General features: G+C 29.6%; 3 protein-coding genes across 3 annotated transcripts in view; all 3 read left to right on the forward strand.

The window, feature by feature from the left end:
• The window catches only part of LOC136990652 (uncharacterized), a 194,309-nt gene that overhangs the window by 96,811 nt on the left and 72,635 nt on the right, over positions 1 to 24,863 (forward strand). The window lies entirely within an intron of this gene.
• LOC136990654 (uncharacterized) lies at positions 7,911 to 9,006 on the forward strand. The gene is made up of 4 exons (XM_067289045.1): positions 7,911 to 8,237; positions 8,330 to 8,398; positions 8,464 to 8,553; positions 8,877 to 9,006. The coding sequence occupies exons 1-4, from the start codon at positions 8,007 to 8,009 to the stop codon at positions 8,997 to 8,999; spliced, it is 513 nt and encodes a 170-aa protein (XP_067145146.1). The 5' UTR covers positions 7,911 to 8,006; the 3' UTR covers positions 9,000 to 9,006.
• The window catches only part of LOC136990642 (uncharacterized), a 40,588-nt gene continuing 28,157 nt past the window's right edge, over positions 12,433 to 24,863 (forward strand). Inside the window, exons 1-3 of the mRNA XM_067289032.1 lie at positions 12,433 to 12,872; positions 12,948 to 13,013; positions 13,080 to 13,169. Coding sequence (XP_067145133.1) covers positions 12,465 to 12,872; positions 12,948 to 13,013; positions 13,080 to 13,169 — 564 coding nt within the window. The 5' untranslated portion in view covers positions 12,433 to 12,464. The remainder of the gene's footprint in view (positions 12,873 to 12,947; positions 13,014 to 13,079; positions 13,170 to 24,863) is intronic.

Below are 24,863 nucleotides of genomic sequence, written 5' to 3' on the forward strand. Positions count from 1 at the left end.
TTCCAATGTTGGTAAAACTGTCATACACCTAAAATGTTTTTATTAAAAAATCATTATTTAGTTTATTCACACTACAATTATATTTGACGAGTGTACAATTGTGTATTAAAAAACACTACTCACAAGTGAGGTAAAAATTGATAATGCCCGCGACAATACTAGTGAACCAGTGAAGAATGTCACTCCAACTATCGCGATTGTAACACGAAAGATTATATCGAGATGTAAGAAGATAGAAATACATATATTGAAACCAGTTTGATTGACGAAAAAATCGTAAACAAGAGGAATAAACTCCTTTCAATTTTCGTTCAATTCTTCAAATATCTGCCAAATTTTCCAAAGATTTTTCATTATTCCATCAATGGAAGCTATTCTTGCGTGATTTGCAAGTTGCAATTGAATAGAAATGTTTATTAATTTTTTTCCTGTAAGTAATAAAAAACTTACAAAAAGGAGAAGTATAGAAACTATATGAGAAACAACATAAAAAAACCAAAGATCAATCCTGAAGGCATAAAGCGGAGATATTTTTTAATTGTGACGTTCCAATCATATAATATAATAATAAACTTACGAACTCATTGTAAAGCAACATAAAAGATTGACAATGTAGAAACAAAAATAATGAAAAATGTATTCAAACTTTTCGTTATATTTTTGTTCTTCTTTGAAATCGCTCATCAAGTAATGAATGGATATTAAGCTTTCTTCTTTTCAAAATGCTGAATTGAAAAGCTATGTACAGGAAACAAGTCCATGCAATAAATTGTACATGGATTATATTGTTTTTAAATTTCAAATATACTTGACTGCAAACCCTTCAGATGTTACTATCACTGTTGTAAACAATAATACCATAGCCAATAAAAATATTTCGAGGAAATTCGAGTAAAATTTTTCAAAGCCTGTTGGCTTCTCATTCTACAGTTGCATGTCTCCAACATGTCAAAAGTAAAACTTTTGTGGCAACACAAAGGTCTAAACAAAAATCAAAGGTCGAACAATTGCTGTATTGTGGATGCATTTTCTGCCAAACAGACTATAGATTCGACAATAAACACAGTTTGCAAATTGAATATTTGAGAATAATTCGAATATTTCGTCTTCTGTTTACTGGAATGCTCTTTAAGTGAATGTAAAGTAATTGTAGAGGTTTTACTGCTGAGTATAAACAATTAAAAAAGAAAATCGATTGTGTGACGTTTAGAGCGTTTACGCCAACGATACGAACTGTAAGAAAGCTTATGTTGCTTGGCAACAACAATTCAAATAAACAAAATTTTAATTCTCAAATTATTTTTAATACCTTATTAAGTTATATATTTAAGATTATTTTAAAATATTTAGGAATATTCGTTATTTTCAAGTTTTACAAATTATTATTAAAAATAAACTTAATTATATAAAAGCTTGAAATATTTAAAATGCAAGTATATTTTTACGTAGGGTAACGATTAAATAAACGTATTTATGATAATTAGAAGTTGATGAGAGTGCAATTTTTCGTCTTGACAAAATTTCCAGTTAACCTTGTAGTGTTGTTATCAGAGTACAAAAATAATTATATGACTATCGGTAACAACGTGATTCTAATAATTACAATGAAGAATGTATTAGAAGTAAATGAAAGGATATTCATCGATCTTTTATTGTAATTTTTTATCGTATTCATATAATTTGTGTTTATTACTTATATGTGTTTCTATAACTTATGACTTATATAAAATAAATTATATAGATGTAAGTATGGGAATACCGAAAGGTAGACAGAGTCGTACCTCCTTTTACCTCGGATTACAGGTCGCTGCAACCTTGCATACAGTTTAGAATGGCAGTATCCAGTCTGGAGTTTAACTGTCTTTCGATGTCGGGCTTAATAGTCTGTTAGGTCGAGTGGAGGAGGAGAGTAGATTTGTCGATAATACCAAGATAATAATACCAAGATACTCGAATAAAAGGAAATCATGTGAATAACAAACGGAGTTTATTAACAAACAGAGGGAACATTTACAACTTTCCACATAGATAAGACGACTTTCTAACTTGCGGTTTTCTAACCCGAGAGAGAGTGTTTACAGAATAAGGGTCGCCATACCTCGTTCAGGGGATCGTCGATAGTTTCGGGATAGAGTTGCAGACTTGCTTCGAGGACAGGAGAGTCGGCGGCGGTCAGATGTCGTTAGGACTCGGACGCTTTCGAGTTCGGCTTGAGGTTGGAACAACGATCGACCCCTCTGTTTTCGCGCCCTCTCCTTTTATTTTATCATGTCACATTACTTTTTTCGCCAATTAGGCGAACTTTGTCTTTAGCTCCCCTCTGACTCAGATTCGAGTTCCGCGAGGAGAGGAAACAATCTTTGGGAAAGGAAATACAGTCATTCTCCGGAAAAAATTTGACTGTTTTGTTTTCGATGTCGACATTTGTATAGAATACATGGAAAAATGATAAATGAAATAATAAAATTTTGAATTTTTTTTAGTCGATTAATTCGGACTCTCACATAAGTAAAACGTTCCGATCTGTAATAGATTTTCCATTTATAAAATTCAATACAAAGTAAAATCTATGAAATTATAGATATACAATATTATATTTTTAAAAAAATCTGATAAATTTATCAAACTGTATATACGTATATACTTAATACGTAGTTTACTTAATCATTCTATAGATTATTCTTAGTTATTTTGTATCGAGAGTATGAACTTTTAATATTGAACGTTATATTTTATCAGTACTTCTAAATTTAATTACTATATCTGCACAAGTAACATACGTGTATATTCAGGCTCTTGTAAGTAAATTCATTATTTACCAGCCAAAAAGCTTTTGTAATTTTCGATCGGAGATGAGTTATTGTTTATTGCTCTTATCATCTCGGTTCTGCATACTGTAAAATTGTTCATGTTTGTTTTGACCCGGATTTAATTTTTTGTTAGTTTTGCATGTTGTCATGTAATATATCATTCGAAAAATCTTATCAGATGAATTAGTTACGAATTTAGTTAGTATTTAGCAGTAATAATTCGATATGTTGAATTTTATGTATGTTTATCACATTTGTTTCATTACCAAAGTGACGTTACATTCATCACCAAGAAAAGTACATTTTCTACGTTACAATTATTAGAATTATTCAATTCACGTTTAACTTTACACGATAAAAAATTTGTTCGGTAATTAACGAAATTATATATTTTTGTTTTCAAACAGAATAATTCATTCATTTTATGTTTTATTAATAAATTAGTTTTAAAGGAATGAAATTTTCCGGTCATATATATAACCATATATGTCCATTTCCTGTGGAAAATAATTGAAGTAAGTCTACAAGGAGTTAAAGAGATGTGATGATGGAATTACAAAACTCCGCAGTTTGTATGTAAGCTCGTTCTAACAATTCTGAAGTGTATCGAAGTTACAGAGAATGTACCTTCTAAAATCTTCGTAACGTGCTTTCGAGAAAATATCGTGTACGTTAATTGCCACAATTAAACAGTTTCTTATATTATTAATTTTATTAACAAAAAATAAAGATTTTACAAGAGATTTTACAAGATTTTACAAGATTTTACAATTAATTTAAATGTTATATTATTTGATGCAGAATACGATTGGGTATTATATTAATACATGAAAACTTTACCACTGTAACTCAAATGTACACGTGTTGGTAGAAATTCCTATAATTTTATTTCATTTACATAAATCTTGAAACCGAAATTCCTTATGAAATAGGAATGTGTTTCATTTACTTTAAGTTATTTAATGTACGAATAAAATGAATTGAATTCAATTTATGAAATTTGTGATTCGTTGCAAATCTTTAAATAATCGTTTGAAAATTTTCAGATTTTGAAAATTACAAATATATATTTATTAAAGGTAAAATTAATTTTCTAGTGAAAATTTTCTTCGAAATAGAAAAGGAAAATGATAAAAATACACGGAAATTTTACAATTGTGTTTCGCGCTTTCAATCATATATAAAGCAATTAGTTCTGTTTTTATAATATATAAAAATATATAAAATTAATTCGTATGTTACTTATAATATTATATAAATTGTTCAGTTTTACAGCAGCAAATTTAGCATTAATAATCTTTCATGCCCTTACCGTGCCAAAATAAGTTTTTTTGGATTAACCGTGTGAATATAGTAATATTGTCGTATTCAGTCTTGTAAGTCTTTATTGTAAAGTTTTACTTAATGTTTTTACCTGTTTTTTATATTAAGTGTTAGAAACTTTTTGAGTTTTTCGGTTTTATTATTGTAAATACGCCAGGCAATTAATGTACATTTTACTTACTAAAATGTTACTGAATAAACTGTAATTAATCCACCAGCTAATGAAACGTCCAAGCAATGCTGAGCCCATGTGAACATCTACACGTATAATTAAAAGTTCGAAATGACAATTGTCTAATCTAAATTTTTCATTAACCAGAGACGTAAATGTAGTTTTCTGATTGATCGAAAATGTATTATACGTGGTAGGAGTTGAGAGATATACAAATAGAAAACAAGAAACAAAGACAAAAAATAATTTCAGAGAATGTTTACTGATTATTTAAAATAATTTTTTTTTCCAATTTAAACCTTTATTTTAGCCTTGTTATCGAAATATATGTAAGTAGTATTGCAAGATGGAGTATAATAAAAAACGGTATTCGAACCAAAATGTATGGTGTGACAGTTAAATAAAAACTAATTATTATTTTTTATTTTAAACTCTCGGAATAATTATTGTAATTTAATTCCTCTTTTACATTACAACTTTGTCATAAATTACTTATAAGTAAATAAATAATGTAAAGAAAATCTTATATATAAAATTCTCGTGTCACAATGTTAGTTACCTTACTCCTCCGAAACGGCTTTACCGATTTTTACCAAATTTTATATGCATATTCAGTAGGTCTGAGAATCGGCTACTATCTATTTTTCATACCCCTACACCATTTCCCCCTTTCAAAAATATATTTATATATGGATTAAGTCTTTTATGTCCAACAGATGGCGCTAAGTATTCCGACTACCTAAGTTTGCTTTTCTGTGAGGCATTATGCTTTTCTGTGAGAATGGACTGAAGCAGATCATTTTCTATCTATCTATATAAATAAAATATAACGTTCGTTTGTTCCTACCGATTCCTTTGAAATTTTGACACAACGTTGCATTCGAATACGCACGTGTTTTTATATAATATACATGTCGAAATTCCCCCCAGTGAGGGGAGATGGACGGGATTAAGGCTTACCGTGAAGAACTCGGCTTCTATTATACTATTTTACATGCGGTTTTTTGCGTTTTTAATTGCGTTTTAATAGGTTACGTCAACAGAATATACACTAAAAAGGGATTTTTCGATATTCCCCAGCGGGAAAAGTGACGGGATTAAGGCTTACTGTGAAGAACTCGGCTTTTATTTATACTATTTTAGATGCGTTTTTGATTGCGTTTTAATAGAGTACGTCAAGAGAATGTACTGTACACTAAGAAGGGATTTTTTGAAATTCCCTTCACGGGGGAAGTGTTATACATTTATAATAGATACATTTTGAGCCACAACAACGCGTAGCCGGGTCAGCTAGTAAACTATAAACATATTGTCATATAATTATGTCATAATAAACGAAGAACAAATTAATAAAATTATATTTTTGCTCAATCATGTGTAGTAATTGTAACATGCTTATCGTTGTAAATGCTTGAATAAAGGATATTTATTGTCTCAAAAATTTAATAAGATTGATATCAAAAATGAGTTTAAATAGTCTACAAAATCAAAGGGGTGAAAAAATAATGATTGTTGTGTTGAAGTATTTGGAGAGAAAAAACTGCCCGAAATCTAGCAATGGAAAAAAGTATTTAATATTAATAATTAAGTGTTAAGAATGAACCTAAAACTCTTTCTTATGCAGGAAATTTGTTTTATGAATTAAAAGAATAAAATGCGATAAAAACAAAACTTTTATCTGTCATTATGTTTTATATTTGCAACACACATTAAAATGATACTCGTGCTATTTTGTGTCCAAAATATCTACAAATCCTTGAAGTTTGATAATGCAAATAATATATTTTTATGCGAACGTAACATGTAATTATTTACTACATTCTTATAAATGAACTTATTTCGTTAGTCACTTGTGTTTACTCATTATAAAATCTCCTAAACATTCAATGTATACGTTATTGTTATTTATACTAAATTTCAGTTATTTTTCGTCACACTATAATTAAATTAAGAAGCATGCGTATAATTTAATGTTAAATATTGAATATTGGCAATTACTTCGTAAAGAATATAATAAAATTTACGTTCATTTACGTATATATTATATAGATATATAGATCTTAATAAAATATATTTCAAAAATCTAATATTGTATATCCATAATATCATAGATACCACAAGGATTTAATTTATATATATGGAATATTTATATATTAGAAATAACTGCGTAATATATACATTTATGAAATAACATTATAATCATTTTTAGAATTAAAGTCACAATGTTTACACTACAGAATTCCTGTATCAACTTCCACGCATACACTTATACTCCGAGTAGAGACACAATTTATTAATTAAATAATTAGCTATATCTTTCATCGCGATTACTTTACATAATTGAATTAAGTTTGTATTGCTAATCATCTGATTTTAACTCGCAATGAAAAGGGATAATTGTATAAAGATGATAAAATGCATTTCAATAAAGTTTTTTTTTCGTAAATTACTCGTAATTTAGTGCGAAGTCAATTTAATCTTAACACGCCTAACAATATGTACGCATAAACCTACACTTTAAATACTTTAATCTGTAATTTATTATAGAATGAAATTTATATTTACAAACAATCTGCCGCACTTAGGAATAAAAAATATGGCAAAATGTTTTTAAAAAATGTCAAATATATAATAAAATAATGAAATTAAAATGGTATAGAAATTAAAATTTATCGATGGCGAATTGTTTCCGAGTCATAATTTAGTCAGTCTCAAACAGTCTGTATCGTGATTGGATTAAACACTCGTTAACGTCACTCAATCGATTTTATTCACAATTGCGTCTATCAACCAATCACTAGCCACGTTTTTCATTACGTATTCACTTTAAAGTATATTCTAGTAATGACCAGACGACTTAAAGCGTTATTCTAAACTTCGAATTCTTCTCAAGTATTCAATTTGCAAACTGTGTATAATGCCGATTTTATATATTTTTCTATTGTAATCAAACTCAACGATTAACATCGGTGCACTTCGGGACTGTACAAGGAAATAATCTTTGCACTTGTTTCGTACAAAATGCATTCACCATACGGCAATTGTATTGCCACAAATCTTCGACCATTGATTTCTGTTTTTAGAGTCTTTGGTTTGAGTATTCTGCAAACATGCGATTGTCACAAAGAAAAACCAAAAATAAATCGAGAAATTGTTTACAATTTATACGAATTTAATCGAAATATTTTTATGGGCGATGGTGTTAATGCTTACAGTAATGATTACGACTAAAGGTGTTTGCATTCAAATATTTTCGATATTTGAAAATAATAAATTTTACATTATATTCGTTTGCATGGATCGCTTCTTTGTACACAGCTGTACAATTCAGTATTTTGAAACGCAGAAAGTTAAATATTCATGATTTCATGGGAAATTTTAAAAAGGAAGAAGAATTTATCGAAAAGCATGAAGATTACATTATTTATTATTTCTTTTTTTACGTTTTCATACTTTTATCTTGCTTCACAGTGAGTTCGTACTGTGGTTATTCTGCATTAAAATCGGCACAAAACGTTTATAACATGTCTCTGCGCTGTGTTTTCAGCATAAATCTTTGGTTAATTTATGTACCGTCTCACATCATTTGTATGCTTCTCTTTTCAGTTATTTGTTCGTCACTTTTAGGGAAAAAATTGATAAACATTTCTATTCAGTTGCAGTTTGCAACGAATGCAACAAGATTTTTTATTGATCAACTAATGGAAAATCTCTGGGAAATTTGGCAGCTATTTGAAGAACTCAACGATAAATGGAATGCGCTTCTCCCACTTATTTACAGTTTTTTCATCTATGAAACTTGTCTTTTTATATATATCGCTCTCTTCGTAGATCTTGACATAATTTTTCGTGTGGCAATCGCAGTAATTGCAGTTACATTTTTCACCGGAGCATTAATAGTATCCTGGGCATTATCAATTTTTACCTCAATCGTGAGTATTGATCTAATCAATATGCAGATGATAGGATATATATTTTCTAGGTAATGAACTAAATATTAATTTTTCTTATAAATCTACTACAGATATACGACAGTTTTATCAACATCGGGAAGTATAACTCTTCTGTATATACACCGAAATACAGATTTAAAGTACGTTATTTATAAATCTTTATTGCATACGTGATGGAATTTTATTAATATTTGCATAATTTCAGATCATTTGTTTCATGAAGAGATTCGGAGGAAGACCTTTCGGGATATCTGTGTGGGGATTTTTCTACGTCAAAAGAAATTTCTTGATAAGGGTAAATACTTTTTACTGTAGTGTTGTCTATAGTTTTACTAGCAGAATATCGTATTTATATATTACGGCAAATAATATTTATTGATAATAAAATGCAAATTGCAAAAAGTTTCCATAAACAACTATATTTCGATTCAAAAATTAATATTTTGTTATTAGTTTCTAGTAGTCATTTATTAAAATATTATAAAATTATTTATAAAGCTTCAATTCGAAATTCATTTTTAGTGTAATTTTCAAAGAAAAATATTTGAGAATGATCATAAATAGAGATAAAATATTATTTGCTGCTGTTTTATTTATTATACTTTGAACTGTTTTTAGGTGGTGAGTGGATTGTATTCCTTTTTCTCTTCTCTGATTCAATTGACAGGAGTTTTACGAAACAACAGATGCTCTGCCGAAAGTTCTGTAAATTACATGTTTAAGAATGAAACAAACAATTGAAAGATTTCATACCGGTGTATTAACTGGCGATCTTGTTATATAAGTCAAGTATTAAATTTTTACGGACGAAATACGGAATTTTCACTGTTAATACGCCAATCACTGACAAACAACATGTTCAAACAAATAAGTGAACGTTGTTTTAGATATGAAACTTCACGATATAAAGTAAAAAGCTCAGTATGAGTTGTGTGTTGGCTTCTTTTTCTTATAGAGCAAAGAAAGTAATGCGACTTTTTCCAGTGATATAATCCTTAAAACTGTGAACTTGATTTGGATATCAGGCCTTGTGTTATTCTTATGCTAAATATTTAGATACTTCACAATTGGTTCAAAAATCTAAAATTTACTTAGACACTGAAGGTTCGACGATAATTAACGTGGTCTAATTTTTATTTCTGTTAATGAACATTATTTTTGTTCCAGAATGACGCTGCTATTTTCCTGATCATTATATTTTTTCATAGGAATTATCAGACTAGGTTTATGTATTACATTGTATTTACAGGACAGCAACTTATATTTAGGTGTTAGACGCGTGAAGAAAATTCGGTAACATTCAGTAGAAATCTAGCTGGAAAGGTCTAAAGTCGCATGCAACTATGAATGTTTAGTGATTTTGCTGAAAATGATTTTTCAAGTGTCTGCTGCCCATAATATCTTTGTCACTGTTCTGCGGTTTTCTGTTTCGAACTTTATGTAAAGTAGAAAAGCACAGGAATAATTTTTTTTTATTGTTATAGTCAATAGAACAGTACTAAATATAAGATATTGTAAAACTAAGCAAAAAAACAACGAATCTTTGAGTTTCATTTTCTTTAGTATTTAGTAAATTGTGTTTGTTTTTAATTTATGTTTTAATTTATTCTACAAAATTAAAGAAAGGATAACATAACGTTTCTTTTCTAAAACTACTTAGTAAAGAACACACTGTAATCTAGTAGTATTAAATAAATGTACTTAATTTTCAAAAGTAATCATTAAGAGTCATTTTAGTTATCTTTGTTATGGAAAAAATTCATTTTATAATTTAAAACTATAAAATTCGATTAACATGGAATTTTAAATTGTAAATGTTATCGTTATTTAAAATTCGTGGTATACAGATGTACAGTACTTGTGCTACTTTTCCTCAGAAATACTGAAAATTTTGAAGATTTTAAAATTTATATATTTATTGATTTTTGAAAATATTATATATTAATATGGCATTTTCAATCAATACTGTAATTTGCCATGAATCTTATTTTGTGTATGAGTAATATAAAGAATACATCAGAGATGGCATTCTCTATTGCTGAATGTAAGAAAGCAATCCATGCTAAATTTATTTATTGGATATGGTAACAATGCCGGGCTTCAATTTTTAATTTATTGAATTTAAAGTGTATATTTACCATCTTAAATTAATTGACATTTTAAACCTTATTTAGGGGTGAAAATATTTTCCTTATTTTCAATTTCTTGTCGAAAGTGTACTTGTTTTTTATTTCTTACATAACCGAGCAGAAAGTTGTATGAATGATGTATATTCAGACAAAAATGTATTATAATTAACAGTGTGCCCCTGAGTAATGTAAAAAATATGATTCTCCTCTTTTCAAAGTCAGTTTGAAATTGTGACACAATTCAGTGGGGACAAACATTTAGTATATGAAAGCTTGAATTACCAATAGCAACAACATGCAAAAATATTACTTTAGGGTTCAACAATGCTCTAAAGTATTTTGAGGGCCTGAACTTAAATCTGTACTATATTCATAACAGAGGGGCAACTGAATGTATTTCAAGTGAAGTGTATTTCTAATAATAATATTTTTCTTTTGTTTTGTATTTTTTTTAAATTCGTGTGTTGAATTTGCGCAACTGTTGTAGTGTATTTAAATCGTAAGAAAAATACTATCTGAAAATTCTGTAGTAACTTATAATTCCAATGAGGTATATGAGATATGTGTACTGTATTCGTGAAAATGTATTTTTTACAATACAGAGAATTTATATAGTATTTCATAATGGAAAGATTATGAGTATTATGTTTATTTTTGTCAAGAATTATTCTGGAAACTAAATATATTCATGTGACATTTAATCATTCATTCAAAACGGATATACAAATATATTTGTAATCAGTTACAATTATTATCGTTTAATTTCAGTCGGGTTAAGAGATTTAGTTATTACAATTAAAATGTTATAATATTACTGTATCTTAATTCTTCATTTTCAAGCAGGTGCAATCACAGTCTTCAGTTTCTACTTTAAATATCTAATGTACTGTATAAAATCTAAAACATCTCTCTGCATATTATTAATATTCTTATGTAATGTTAACAATTCTTAAAGGGAAAGCTATTCATTTATTTCAATAAATCGATAAAGCCATTACATTATTGACGTTTAGTAACATCATTTAAAAGTAATGTCTTTGTGGTAGTATAATACACTCAGGAATTTCTATTAGTTACCATAAATACATTAATAGAACCTATAGAGATATCTATTTCTAGATGAAATATAGTAAGCATTTCTGTTTAGTTGTTCATTAGTTTTACTGCATAATTTTCGATTAATGTTCGAATACATTAAAATCATTTATAAAGCATGTCAAACAATAGCGTATTAAAATGACATAAAAGTGATATTTGATTGATCACGACATGTTTCCAGGCGACAGATTCTCTTCTAGAGTCTGTAACGTGATTCGTTTAAGCATCTGTTGACGTCACTCTGTCGATTTTCTGCAGAATATTTGGGTATCTACCAATCAGAGGCAACATTTACCGATTTTACATTTACTTTAAGAACATCGGAGTGGAAAGCATACGACTACAAGCGTAATTGTAGGGATTGTAACTTCGCAAATAGTGCCTTTTTCTGAATCTACAGTGAATATTTAAAACGGGGATACAAATTAATATTTATTTGATAAACTTACAACGAAATAGACATTACACTTGTGTAGAAATGGAGTCGTCATATAATAACTGTATTGCTGAAAAACTTCAACCGTTCATTTCTTTCATGAAGGTATTCGGTTTGGATATGTTAGAGACGTGCAATTGTCGAAAGGAAAAGTCAAATAGAATTCAGAGCCTATTCAAAATTTACGTCAATTTACTCGAAATGTTTTTTTGGACGGTGGTATTATTGTATACAACAATGATAACATTCGAAGAGTTTTGTATTCACCTAGTACTGGTGTTTGAAAATAACAAATTCTACATTAAGTTTATCGCATGGTGGTGTTCCCTGTACGCAGCTCTACAATTCAGTATTTTGAAAAGAAGAAAACTTAATATTTTTCGCTTGATGAAAAATTTCAAGAAAGAAGAAGAATTTTTCCAGAAATATGAACGTTATATTTTTCACTGTCACTGTTTCGGTGTTTTTATTCTTCTGTGTTGTATCGCAGTAATTTGGTTCATCAGTTATTCGGCTTTTAAATTTGCACAGTACGATTATAAAATGACTTTTTTTTGCATTTTTGGTCTTGAACTTTGGATACTTTATGTTGTGTCTCACGTAATTTGTATATTTGTACTTTTATTGATCGTCTTCTTACTTTTAGGAAAAAGGTTGATAAACATTTCTGTTCAGTTGCAACTTGTAATTAATGCAAGAAAAACATTCGTTGATGAACTAATGAATAATCTTTGGGAAATTTGGGAAATATTCGAAGATATTAATGAAAAATGGAAGGTGTTCATTCCTCTTATTTACATCTTTTATATCTACGAAACTTGCTTCTGTATATATATTGTTCTCTTTGTAAAGATTGATATAATTTTTCGTGTTGTACTAGCAGCATTTGGAATGTTATTATTGGTTGCATCATTAATAGTGTCGTGGGCGTTATCATATTTTACATCTATTGTAAGTATTGCTATTAATTCAAACTCTGAAAATTAACATTGTTCAATTATATAATAAAAGGAATATATATTTCAGGTCTACGATAATTTTATTAGCATCGGGAAATATAATTCTTCTTTCACACCAGAATACAGATTCAAAGTAGGTTTTTATCCTTCAGTTTATGAAATGTTTGATGTAGTTGCGTTAATAATTGAATCATTTCAGATTGTTTGTTTCATGAAGAGATTTGGAGGAAGACCGTTCGGAATATCGATGTGCGGATTTTTCTACATTAAGAAAAATTACTTGATAAGGGTAAATAGTTCTTTGACTTTATCTTTTTGAGAGTAAAAGGTATAGATATTCTTATTTTTTGTTTAGTGCTGTTATATTTATTAATTTTTAAATTATTTACAGGTTATCAGTGGATTATATTCTGTTTTCTCTTCTCTCATTCAAGTAACCGGAGTTTCTTCATAAAAACAGATGCTCTAGAAAAACTACTGCGAATATCACTTTTATGAACGAAATGGTTTTATAAATAATCGAAATTTTTTCAGAACAAAAGTAATGACAATATTTTGTTGTTATTTACTTTTTACTGAACTGCTGAAACTCGGAATTATAACTGTCAGTTTTGATAAATGAAGATTAATAAACATTACAGTTTTAATAACATTTTTACGTTGCACATTTGCTGTTTATTAGAATAAATACATTAATATTCCAAATATTATTTTCATTTATTTTTTCGCCTTAAAACAGGCTTTTTAAGCCGTGTAATGTGTTGTTTCATCACCTGTGTCAGGTACAATACAGAAGTTACATTCTCAGTGCCATAGAGTCAAAGTGACTCCATGCAAGTAACTTGCGATTATTGTTTATATTTTTTCGTAATTCACATTATGGTTTCTCGCTCACAATTGTATGATGATGATTCTCACAAGTTAACTCATTATTGTTAAAGGATCTAAATGATAGAAATGTGGGTGTGCGCCGGGAGGTGGACGGAGTCGCACCTCTTTTTCCTCGGCTAACTCACTTGACCGTGGGCAGGTCGGTGAGACCTGCCCACGGTCAAGATGGCGGTTCGGATTAGTTACGCGTCACGCGAGTGAGAGTGCGGAAGTAAATGGGTCTGACGATAGAGCGGCGGCGATACTCGAATAAAGGACATGAACAACGTATAAAACAACAATAATTTATTAAGACTAAAGCAACAGTATAATAGGGACGAGCTACCGTCGCCTAAGTTCTAATACGCGGAGAAAGAGTTTACACGAATTGGGGCGGAATACCTCTTGGTCCGAGTCGGTCTTGTCACAGGTTCAAAGTATCCTCGGCTCGGGTTCTTTCGTTTGCGTCGGGTTCCGTCGGGACTCGGGACGCACACACACTGTTTAATGGACACTACGTAACCGACCCCCTTTTCCTCTCGTGTCGCCCTTTTATAATCTCGGTCACGTTCCTCTCTTTCACCAACCAGCACTATTCGAATTTTGTTCCTTTTGATTTCTGGTTTTTCCGTGGGAAGCAAACAATAAAATATTTTATGGCTAGCGTTTGGTTCCGTCGGGTTCGAATTTTCACAGAAAGTTGTTAAAATTTCGAATGAACTTAAAACTTTAGCATGGTTTTACTAAATCTATTAACAATAATTTACAAAGAAAACAAATTTATAATTTTCCAGAATTTTTACAGATTATTACGGCAAATTTACTTATGTGTAAGCGTTTTTAAGAAATAAAGTAAATTGAAAATTATAAAAAAGGCTTTTATCTTTGTCCTATTTCACTCGAGCAACGCCTTATACTTACGATAGTACTCAATATTTTTAAAATTAAACCTTCAAAAAGACCATATAAAAGGTGATCATTTCTCGAAATAGCTATTAAATAGCTACGTAAAAACCCAGATTATTTGGTAGCTGGGTGTCGCTATTCTCTCTTCTCAATGTAGGCGAGAAAACGCTGAGTTTGGGATTGAGTAAGTCTAAAACGATCTGACGAATTTATTCAAAATGTAACACGTCCACAGTACTCATCGTGGGCACCAAACATGTTAAAATTTATCTAAATCGATTTATTGGTCTTGGAGATATTAAGAGTCAAAGTTGGCATTTTAACATTACGCATGTAGAGTACTATAGCTACGTGCATGTATTATAATGCAGCATCATCAATTTTTCTGAAAGGCTTTGTAGTAATTATTGTAGACTTGTTGTTTGATCATTCATTTTAGATGTTTATTTCAGATTTTTCTAAAATTTAATCATTATAAACGCATATAAGTTATGTACGAATAGATAAGTATAAGGGATTTAATGTGCGTAATTTGAAAGCGATTGCACTTTCTTCGGGGATGTTGAAATAAAGGCGTTCTAATAGCATTAATATTTTATTTTATTTTTTATATATTTATTTTAATCATGAATTTGACATGGTGCAGTTTAGCCATTATGGCTCTTGTGTGAGAAAACACCAATAAACCAACCTCTGCCATAAAGCGAAAAAAATAAATTGTCGTCTTGTTTTTGTCTTCATATGTTTCTTTTGTTTGTTGAGACTTCTGTTTATTAGTGGCGTATTGCTATCGCTTACGCAACTCACGTGTTTATCATGCGTAGATATTCACATTCTAGAAGAATGAATCCTGCAGTTGAGAAGCAACATAACGTCCTCAAAACACTGATTTTGTACTTCGAATAAACAGAAAGCTCGAAACTGGCTACGTCCGACTCAATACGTTGTTCATTAAGTTCAGCAAGTCAAACTATACGCGCGCATTTCAAAATTATAAAGTCAAAACTGAACGGGAGTTTACACCGTTGCAAAATAGAATTCGGAGTTTAAAATCAATTATTGACAATCTGGTAGTTCTAGAGAGCTCTGTTCGCGAAGCTTTCGTTCAACGTGAATGTACGAACGTTTTTTTTTACACACAGAAAACTTATTATCGTGCAAAAAGTTCTCCAAGACCTCCTATCATTACGGGCTGCAAGAAAATTTGACCGTTTTCATTTATACTCTGTGATCATTTCGAGGTTTTAACATCCGTATTGATTCGATTTTATTTTTTTTCTTTTTACAGCATAAATGCACGGCACAATACTTTCTTTTCAGTGAAACTTTGTTTATTTTAACAATGAAAAAATCACAGTTTTTTACCATCAAATGTAAAATGCCCATTGCTTGCGATTGCTTTCTTGATTTTCTATCACTGACAAAAGTTTTCTGAAAAATAACGCAACAATTCTCTTTCCTTTAAATAGGTTCGCGTCGTCTCTCTCCATATATGTGTTCGTTCGGCTTTTATAGACTGCGCCAAAAAAAATGCTTTCCTACAGAATAATAGAAAAATTAGAAATTTCAAGCTAAAACTTAAAAGTTATTTTAGATAAAAAAAATACCAAAGTTCGCCTCGGTCTTTCTTCAAATATATGTTCGTCTGGCTTTTGGGGGTATCACCAAAATCTAGCCAAAAACTACCGCAAAAAAAAATTCACATAAAAAATGAATTATGTAACAATAAAAAAAGACTTTTCTTTACTAGACATAACTGTTTACAAATACTTTTTCTAAAACGGAAATGAGAAAAATTGCGTGAAAAAATACTTTAAAAATTTTTCAGGTATATAGGGGGGGTAGAAAGGGATAGAACACTACTAAGGGATAGAACCATACCTGACTCTCCCACTGCTGAAAGGTTTAATAGTTATTTTCCCAATTCTTTGTAATTTTCGAAAACGATAAGAGAAATAAATGTAGTAATTAACTTTTTATTTATTTATTTCATATTTGCAGACTAAAAAAATTACGAGTCACAAGAAGGCGTCAATTAACTACTACGGCCCGCGGAAAAAACGTAAAATTTATTCTGGCCCACGTTATAAAAAAGGTTGCCCACCCTAGACTAGATTTATAACTTAACCCAACCGATAGGAATTTACTGGCATGTTTTTTGATAGTTCTGTATAGTTGACAGGAGTTTTAAAAAAATCCATTAAAATATTTGATATATTTATTCTGCGTTTATTCCGCTCTCCCATCTTATATTACTTACGGATTTCAATGTTCAACCGGTGATATTACGATTTAGTACGTCCTATCTGTAAGGGGATGCAGAAAAAACGTGTACAATTCTAGTACAGTGATAAAAAATTAACTGTTACTTTGGCAGCATCATTTACAAACCAAATTTAATGAATGAGACGTACAATGGTACAGAAATAGCTCTAGAATTTATTTTCCTTAAATTTACGATTTATGTATCGGTTGTCATAAAAATTTTTTTCCACTTCTTTCCGAGGACTACAGATATTCCAGTACAAAGTAACCGGTTCCGAATTATTTCTATTTAAGAAGTAGTTAAATAATTAAGCGATTAGGGAATTAGAAACACAAATAAAACCCCGATGAAAGAGCCGAAATTTTACTTAAACGGAAGCTTAACCGAACCAATCTCTTGCAGAGTACAGTGAAGTCTGATCTCTTCATAATATTAGATGTAATAAAAACAGAAATTTTTCCAGTTCGACGAGAGTGACCGAAAAGTAGTAAATTTTAAAATTTCCGTGAACACTTGGTCCTAAAACGAATTAGTTAGAAAACGAACGACGGACAATCTGTTAACCTCTTAACAGTGAAGGACGGAAATAGCCGTCCAAGGCGATCGAGTGGCAGTGGTGAAGGACGGAAATAGCCGTTCAAAAATTCTTATAAAATACCTGGACCATTTCGTGAAGTCGTAGAATTTTCACGAGTAGTTGGGTTCTCCAACTTTGTTTTGGAATATCCTTTAGTTCTCGAGAATTTACAATAAAAGAAAGAAAATTAAAATAAATATGAAATTTTAGACGGCCATCTATCGACATAAATCGAATTTAAATCTCCCGCCGTCATCTGATTGGTTAAAAAAATTAATATTCCTAATTGGCTCGCGTCAGAAAAAAGTAGGTGTGACTTCTGTAAATGACGCTATCGGGAGTGCACCGATGCGACCGGAAAAAGTAAACAGCCTACGTCATTAGTCTAACGGTCCTTGTCTGACCTACTTTTCGTAGAATCAACATTGGAGTAAGCTGTAGTAAAACGTAGTAGTTTATAGTAAAACGGTCTTCTCTAATATTCATAGTACTTTGTAAAGCTCGGATTTCAATTTAATAAGTATTATTTAGTTCAGAAACATTATAAATACATCATTAAGTAGGAGAATAACGAAAAACTTTATTTTTTAGTATAATACAATTTACAAAATCGAAAGTTCGTATATCGTAATATTATAAAAAACTACATCGAAACATACAAAGTCACCTAATTTACTTAAATTCAGTTCATTATACAACTGTAGATACTCTTGCCTTCCTCAGTTTCCTCAAAACAAAATTCGAAAACTTCAATTAATTCTATAAATATTTAAGCGCCATTACTATTCGAATTAACTGTAATTACAAATATAACTGAAAAATATTTTCGACATAAACCCTAGGCAATAATTATCAAAACAAAATTCTTCAAGTGTAAATTTTTCTGATCGAGTAATATGTAATAATAGTTTTATCTATTACTCTTGCCATATTCAACTTTCTATGTTCACATCCATTTAGTTTCATCTAATTACACTTTAAATGTAAAAAAATCTACCAACAAATAAGTTTTCTAATAAAGATACTACTTGCTAATTAAAGTTTGTATTCTTCTTTGACGTAGTTCTACGTTTTAGCACTAAATTAGTAGACATGTCTAAATAACACGCTTATAAACACTAAATGCCATAAATGTTTCGAAATTAGAACTAGATAATTATATGCACAAATAAATTTACATGCCTTCATTTACATCCAAACAAAGATCAGTTCTCCCAAATTGTCGAAAAATAAATTATTTTCAACTTTTCTTTCTGAATTTAGAAGTAATTCACAGTAAACTTTATGCCTTAAAATATCCATTGCAATCAACGCAAAATGTATGAATCCACGTAATAAAAAATTATCGCAGTGAACTTCGAATAAACGAGAAACACAGAATTATCGAACCGCACTTTACGAAATCTGGCGCGAACTGTCGTATACAATAAACAAAACGAAAATGCTCTTGTCCAATGTCATCACGTGACAAAAAGTTTCTAAATAAACGCTAAAAGTTTTAAAGAATTCTTTCACAAAAACCGATGAATTTAATTAATACACAATAACTAAATCTGCTTAATAAAGGTTAATAATTTTCCATTATAATTATGCAAATTAGATATAAAAAAGATCATCGCGCAAATTCTCCCGCGAACCATGGATGACTCTTACGTCATCTGGATTGAAGTTTCCTGCAAAATACTGAAAATTTTTATATAATTATTTTACTAATCCAGCCAAATTTAAATAATATAAAATGTCTAGATCTGTTTAATAAAGATTAGTAATGTACTATCATTAATATGCAAATTAGATATGACAAAGATCACTGTGGAAAAATTCCCGCCAAGATAAAAATAGCTTTCGGTCACGTGATCACCAAGAAATACGCCTTAAATTTAATGTTTGTGTACAAATTAATACATTTTAACTAATGTCATCGTTTAAAATTTAATGTTTCTGTAAAAATTAGTAAATTGTAACAAATTTCATCAAAGACAACAGAATAATTTTCAGCTTATAAAAACTCTACAATAAATGATTATTTCTTCGAAAGACGTCGATATGCACGAATAAATAATAAATATACAATAATGCTTTTATCCATTTTAAGTGGATATTGTAAACATTAAGCTATTTAATTTGTTTGGCTTTTATAATTTAGTTTCCGAATATTTTACTGTGAAATTCCATTTAGTAAACAGAAACAAAGACAAGCTATTAGTTATAAACAGGACAATAGAATAATTTTTACGTAAATTGAGTGAAAATACAGAAAAAAACGAATTATATCAAAGATGGGGACAAACAAGCTTACATCCCCAGAACAGAGCTTATAATTTGTTGTCAATTTCAGCCTGTTCCTACTTTGACTGTTTTCTGTTGGTAAACACTTATTTTTTTAAAATAAAAGTACTTTGTTGTTAGTGAATAAAGATAAAAGTATCGAAATATAATATTCAGAATTAAAAATATTGATGTATGTCCATATTAGAAATGTATATTTTTTCGATATTAGAAATAATATCACGAGAAAAACATTATATAAATGAAATACGGCCATAAACAATTTCTTTCTGTCAAATAAATTACGGATTAAACAGGCTTATTTAGAAACATTCAATCGCGAATACCTGACTTTAAATATACAGAGGTTACAGTATGCTTGTTATGTGATAGTTATCTGCGTTTACAAATTAACAGAATTTTCCGTTTTTATACACATTATTATGCTATAATCTAGGAAACTATGTTTAATACACAAGACATACTACAGAAAGGGTAAGAAAGGAATGTCAGTCATTGTAACTAATGTATTATTGAAAGTTTCATTCATATAGATAATTAATTTTATCAAGATACATTTCTCCAGAAGAAAATTATCGATATTTCTCGTAAATATAAGTAAATTTTATTATAATTTAGATAAAAACTCATTTTTTCCCCACGCATGGCTTCTTTCCCCTCCCTCTTACTCCTATACTTGGAACATTCCATTTCATAATTTGATGTAATAATAACGTTTAAAATGATTCTAAATAAAATATTGACACTTAAAGTAGGTTAATATAGGCCTATATTGTCACGAGTCTCAGGTGTATTCATAAAAATATAATAATCTATACAATAATACTTTCTCACATGCTCCATGTGTTAAAGTTTGCAGCTGTAATTGAAGTAATATATAAAGAAACAAAATGTTTATATTATCAATAGTTATAAAAGATATCTTATTTTCACGTAGAAAAACAAAATAAGACAGAAGAAACAGACAATCACACGATATCTCTATCCAGGACATTCTATAATTGATTTTAAATTTCTAATGTCGACATACATGAATATTTTTGTGTGTGTGAATATTATATTTCGATACTTTTATGTTTCTTCACTAAGAACATCTTAAAACATTAACTTTTTACCAACAAAAAACAGTCGAAGTAGAAACAGGCTGAAAATAACAACGAATTATAAGCTCTGTTCTGGGGATGTAAGCTTGTTTGTCCCCATCTTTGATATAATTCGTTTTTTTCTGTATTTTCACTCAATTTACGTAAAAATTATTCTATTGTCCTGTTTATAATTAATAGCTTGTCTTTGTTTCTGTTTACTAAATGGAATTTCACAGTAAAATATTCGGAAACTAAATTATAAAAGCCAAACAAATTAAATAGCTTAATGTTTACAATATCCACTTAAAATGGATAAAAGCATTATTGCATATTTATTATTTATTCGTGCATATCGACGTCTTTCGAAGAAATAATCATTTATTGTAGAGTTTTTATAAGCTGAAAATTATTCTGTTGTCTTTGATGAAATTTGTTACAATTTACTAATTTTTACAGAAACATTAAATTTTAAACGATGACATTAGTTAAAATGTATTAATTTGTACACAAACATTAAATTTAAGGCGTATTTCTTGGTGATCACGTGACCGAAAGCTATTTTTATCTTGGCGGGAATTTTTCCACAGTGATCTTTGTCATATCTAATTTCCATATTAATGATAGTACATTACTAATCTTTATTAAACAGATCTAGACATTTTATATTATTTAAATTTGGCTGGATTAGTAAAATAATTATATAAAAATTTTCAGTATTTTGCAGGAAACTTCAATCCAGATGACGTAAGAGTCATCCATGGTTCGCGGGAGAATTTGCGCGATGATCTTTTTTATATCTAATTTGCATAATTATAATGGAAAATTATTAACCTTTATTAAGCAGATTTAGTTATTGTGTATTAATTAAATTCATCGGTTTTTGTGAAAGAATTCTTTAAAACTTTTAGCGTTTATTTAGAAACTTTTTGTCACGTGATGACATTGGACAAGAGCATTTTCGTTTTGTTTATTGTATACGACAGTTCGCGCCAGATTTCGTAAAGTGCGGTTCGATAATTCTGTGTTTCTCGTTTATTCGAAGTTCACTGCGATAATTTTTTATTACGTGGATTCATACATTTTGCGTTGATTGCAATGGATATTTTAAGGCATAAAGTTTACTGTGAATTACTTCTAAATTCAGAAAGAAAAGTTGAAAATAATTTATTTTTCGACAATTTGGGAAAACTGACTTTTGGATATAACATATGGATTTACATGAAAGTATGTATTATTGGGCTACTAATTTATTTGTGTTTATGTGTATTGTTGTACTGTAACTTAGTTTGTTTTACTATGTTCGAGAAAGTAGGTCACACATTGGATTTCTGAGATAAAACTGTCAGCTTTTTCAGAGTGAAGCGAACCCACTCAGTGAAGTGTTTTAGGGAAGTTATGCTTTCATTTCTGATGCATGCCAATGATGAAAATTGTTTTTAAAATTAAATATCGGTCAATGACGATAACATATGTTATAAATGTGAAGATGAATATAAAAATATTTCTACATTTTTTTATTGTTTTGTTGTTTCTTAAAGATTAATTTATTTAAATTTATTATATGTCAAGTAAGTTTATTTACAAAATGCTAATATTTTAATTCGCTTTAATATTTCGGCGTAAATTTGAACAAGGAATTTTAAAATTTTAAATAAACGATATACTGAAATTTTCTTTTATTTACAATGATTACGTCACTTCTACAGAAAGTAGAACACGAGACGACCTTCACCCACATTTCAGTCTGGGGGGAAAGGCCGCCAGTTGTAGTCATAACAACCTTTACGTCTTCTATTGTTGTGGATGAAATTCGTTAACTGTCAATTACATTTTCTTGAATTTGATTCGCAGGTTGGAAAAAATCGTCATTACTTAAATGCCTAAAACTTTAAAAAATTTTATAAAATTGAAAATAAATTCAAAAGTTTTGAAAAAATCGTATCGGATAAAAAATCAAAAAAGAATTTAATATAAATTTGAAAAAAAAATTTTTAGCAAAAAATTATCGCGAAAAAAATTCATATATAAAAAAATTATGTGACAATAAAGAACGATTTTTTCTTTACAAGACGTAACTGTTTAAAAATTTTTTTTCCTAAACGGAAACGAGAAAAACGCGTGGGAAAATTCTTTAAAAAATTTCCCACGCTTTAGCTCCACAACTAAGTGAAAGTGCTACAGCTGACTGTTCCACTGTTAAGAGGTTAAGTTTAACATATCTAGATTTTTACGGCTATGGTGAGAAACGTTTAAAATCTACAACAAACCTGTCACGTCTTTTGATATATACTGTACTAGTAATGCGACAAAAGAGGCATTTGAACCGGTATCTCGGGATTTGGCACGCACACACCTACCTGGACCGTCTCTGATTCCATTCATTAGCCACTCGTAGGGAGCTATTTCACTAAGTGCATTGTTTTAAGATTTTAAAAAGTAAAGAATATTTTGTTATTTTTATGTACGTTTCTTCACAAAGTTATATTTAATTATAAGTTTCTTTAAAAGTATATTCATACAATTGAAGAATTTTTTGTACTAGGCATGTATATTCATCACACATTTTGTTTTACCAAGTAAGTTTTTCTGATAATTTTAATTTTAGCCCTTATATCGTGGCTAGTGATTAAAAAATTTATTTTAAAAAAGTTTTGGCTCAAGACCATATAATGAAAAACGAAAACATTATTAAAAGAGAAAGACCGATGCCTAAATTGAATATAAATACGTCAGACAAAAAAATTTCGACATTTTGACGATAAAATTTATGACGAATGACGATTCTTTTCGTAAAATTGAAGCAATTTGGAAATCAAAGAGGAATAGAATTTAACATTGGTAGACAATATAAAATAAATATTAAAAATTATAAGAAGATAATTAACGTTAATAGATATATCTAAATTAATAGATGTTATGTGTTTTTTCTCAAAGCAAAAATTGGCATTTAGAGGGCATGGGGAATTTATTGAATCTAATAACGGAGGTAATTATATTGAACTTTCTTATTTATTACGTACGTCAGATAATCTATTAAAAATACATTTAAAGAAGAATACGGTTTTTACTGGCTTATCGAACAAATGAATACGAACGGGCTCTGACACGCAATTAATTGGTTGCCCCTGTAAGTCGGCTTCTTACAGAAACACAGCTTCCCTATCATCGAATGTCACGGCACCCCACTGATAGAAACGAAACCATGCTTAGGTGTCACACAAGTGAAAAAAATGGAAAACTGTATGTAACCGTCCGTGGTAAGGTGTGAACCTTCGACCGGTATTCAGTGGTTTCACCCAATTGGTCAGCGATGTATTGGGTATGCATAAGAAGGCGTCTTAGTACACAGAGCAGAAATACTGAATGTATATATATAAATATATCTAATAATATATCCTAATTATATCGTATATAGAAACCAGACATATTTATGAATTAAAAATACACATCGGTCGCCAAACTTTTTTGATCGTCGACCCCGAAATCGCGCATCGACCCGTACCAAAAATATTGTGTTACAAGCAAAACAAAGCACTTATTAAATTTTTGTAACTGACAATCAGTGGGACAGATAAGCTTGATCCTTAGCTTTCACTTATCCTTAGCTTGAGCTTGATAATCGACCTTCCAATAATGTTATATCGACCACTTACCCTGACCTAAACGATTCCTGATTCGAATTTCTAACAACGAGAGAGCTTATAAAATCATATTCGTTATCTTTTTGAGAGAACCTTTAACATTTGGGAGAAGATTAGTTCAGTAGATATATATTTTAATACTCGGTGAGAGTACCAAACGTACATACATTGGGAAATGTATTCAAACTTGAAGGATGGCTATTCTTTGTGGCTAGTAGCATGTTGGATTATGACTAAAAGCAATTGTCTAAGGCAGGGGTGAGCAACCTTTTTAATCAACGGGCCAATTTGAATTTTAGAATTTTTCTGGCGGGCCGCACATAAAGTAACACTTATTAATAATTTACAA

Source organism: Centruroides vittatus, unplaced genomic scaffold, assembly GCF_030686945.1.
Source record: "Centruroides vittatus isolate TY-2023 unplaced genomic scaffold, ASM3068694v2 scaffold_996, whole genome shotgun sequence".
NCBI lineage: Eukaryota > Metazoa > Arthropoda > Arachnida > Scorpiones > Buthidae > Centruroides > Centruroides vittatus.

Bases quoted from the DNA above. Each gene is read 5' to 3' on its own strand.
- LOC136990654 (XM_067289045.1), top strand. From the start codon at position 8,007: ATGGAAAATCTCTGGGAAATTTGGCAGCTATTTGAAGAACTCAACGAT. The intron at 8,238-8,329 runs GTGAGTATTGAT...AATCTACTACAG, and splicing joins TATCAATTTTTACCTCAATC to ATATACGACAGTTTTATCAA. The intron at 8,399-8,463 runs GTACGTTATTTA...GCATAATTTCAG, and splicing joins CACCGAAATACAGATTTAAA to ATCATTTGTTTCATGAAGAG.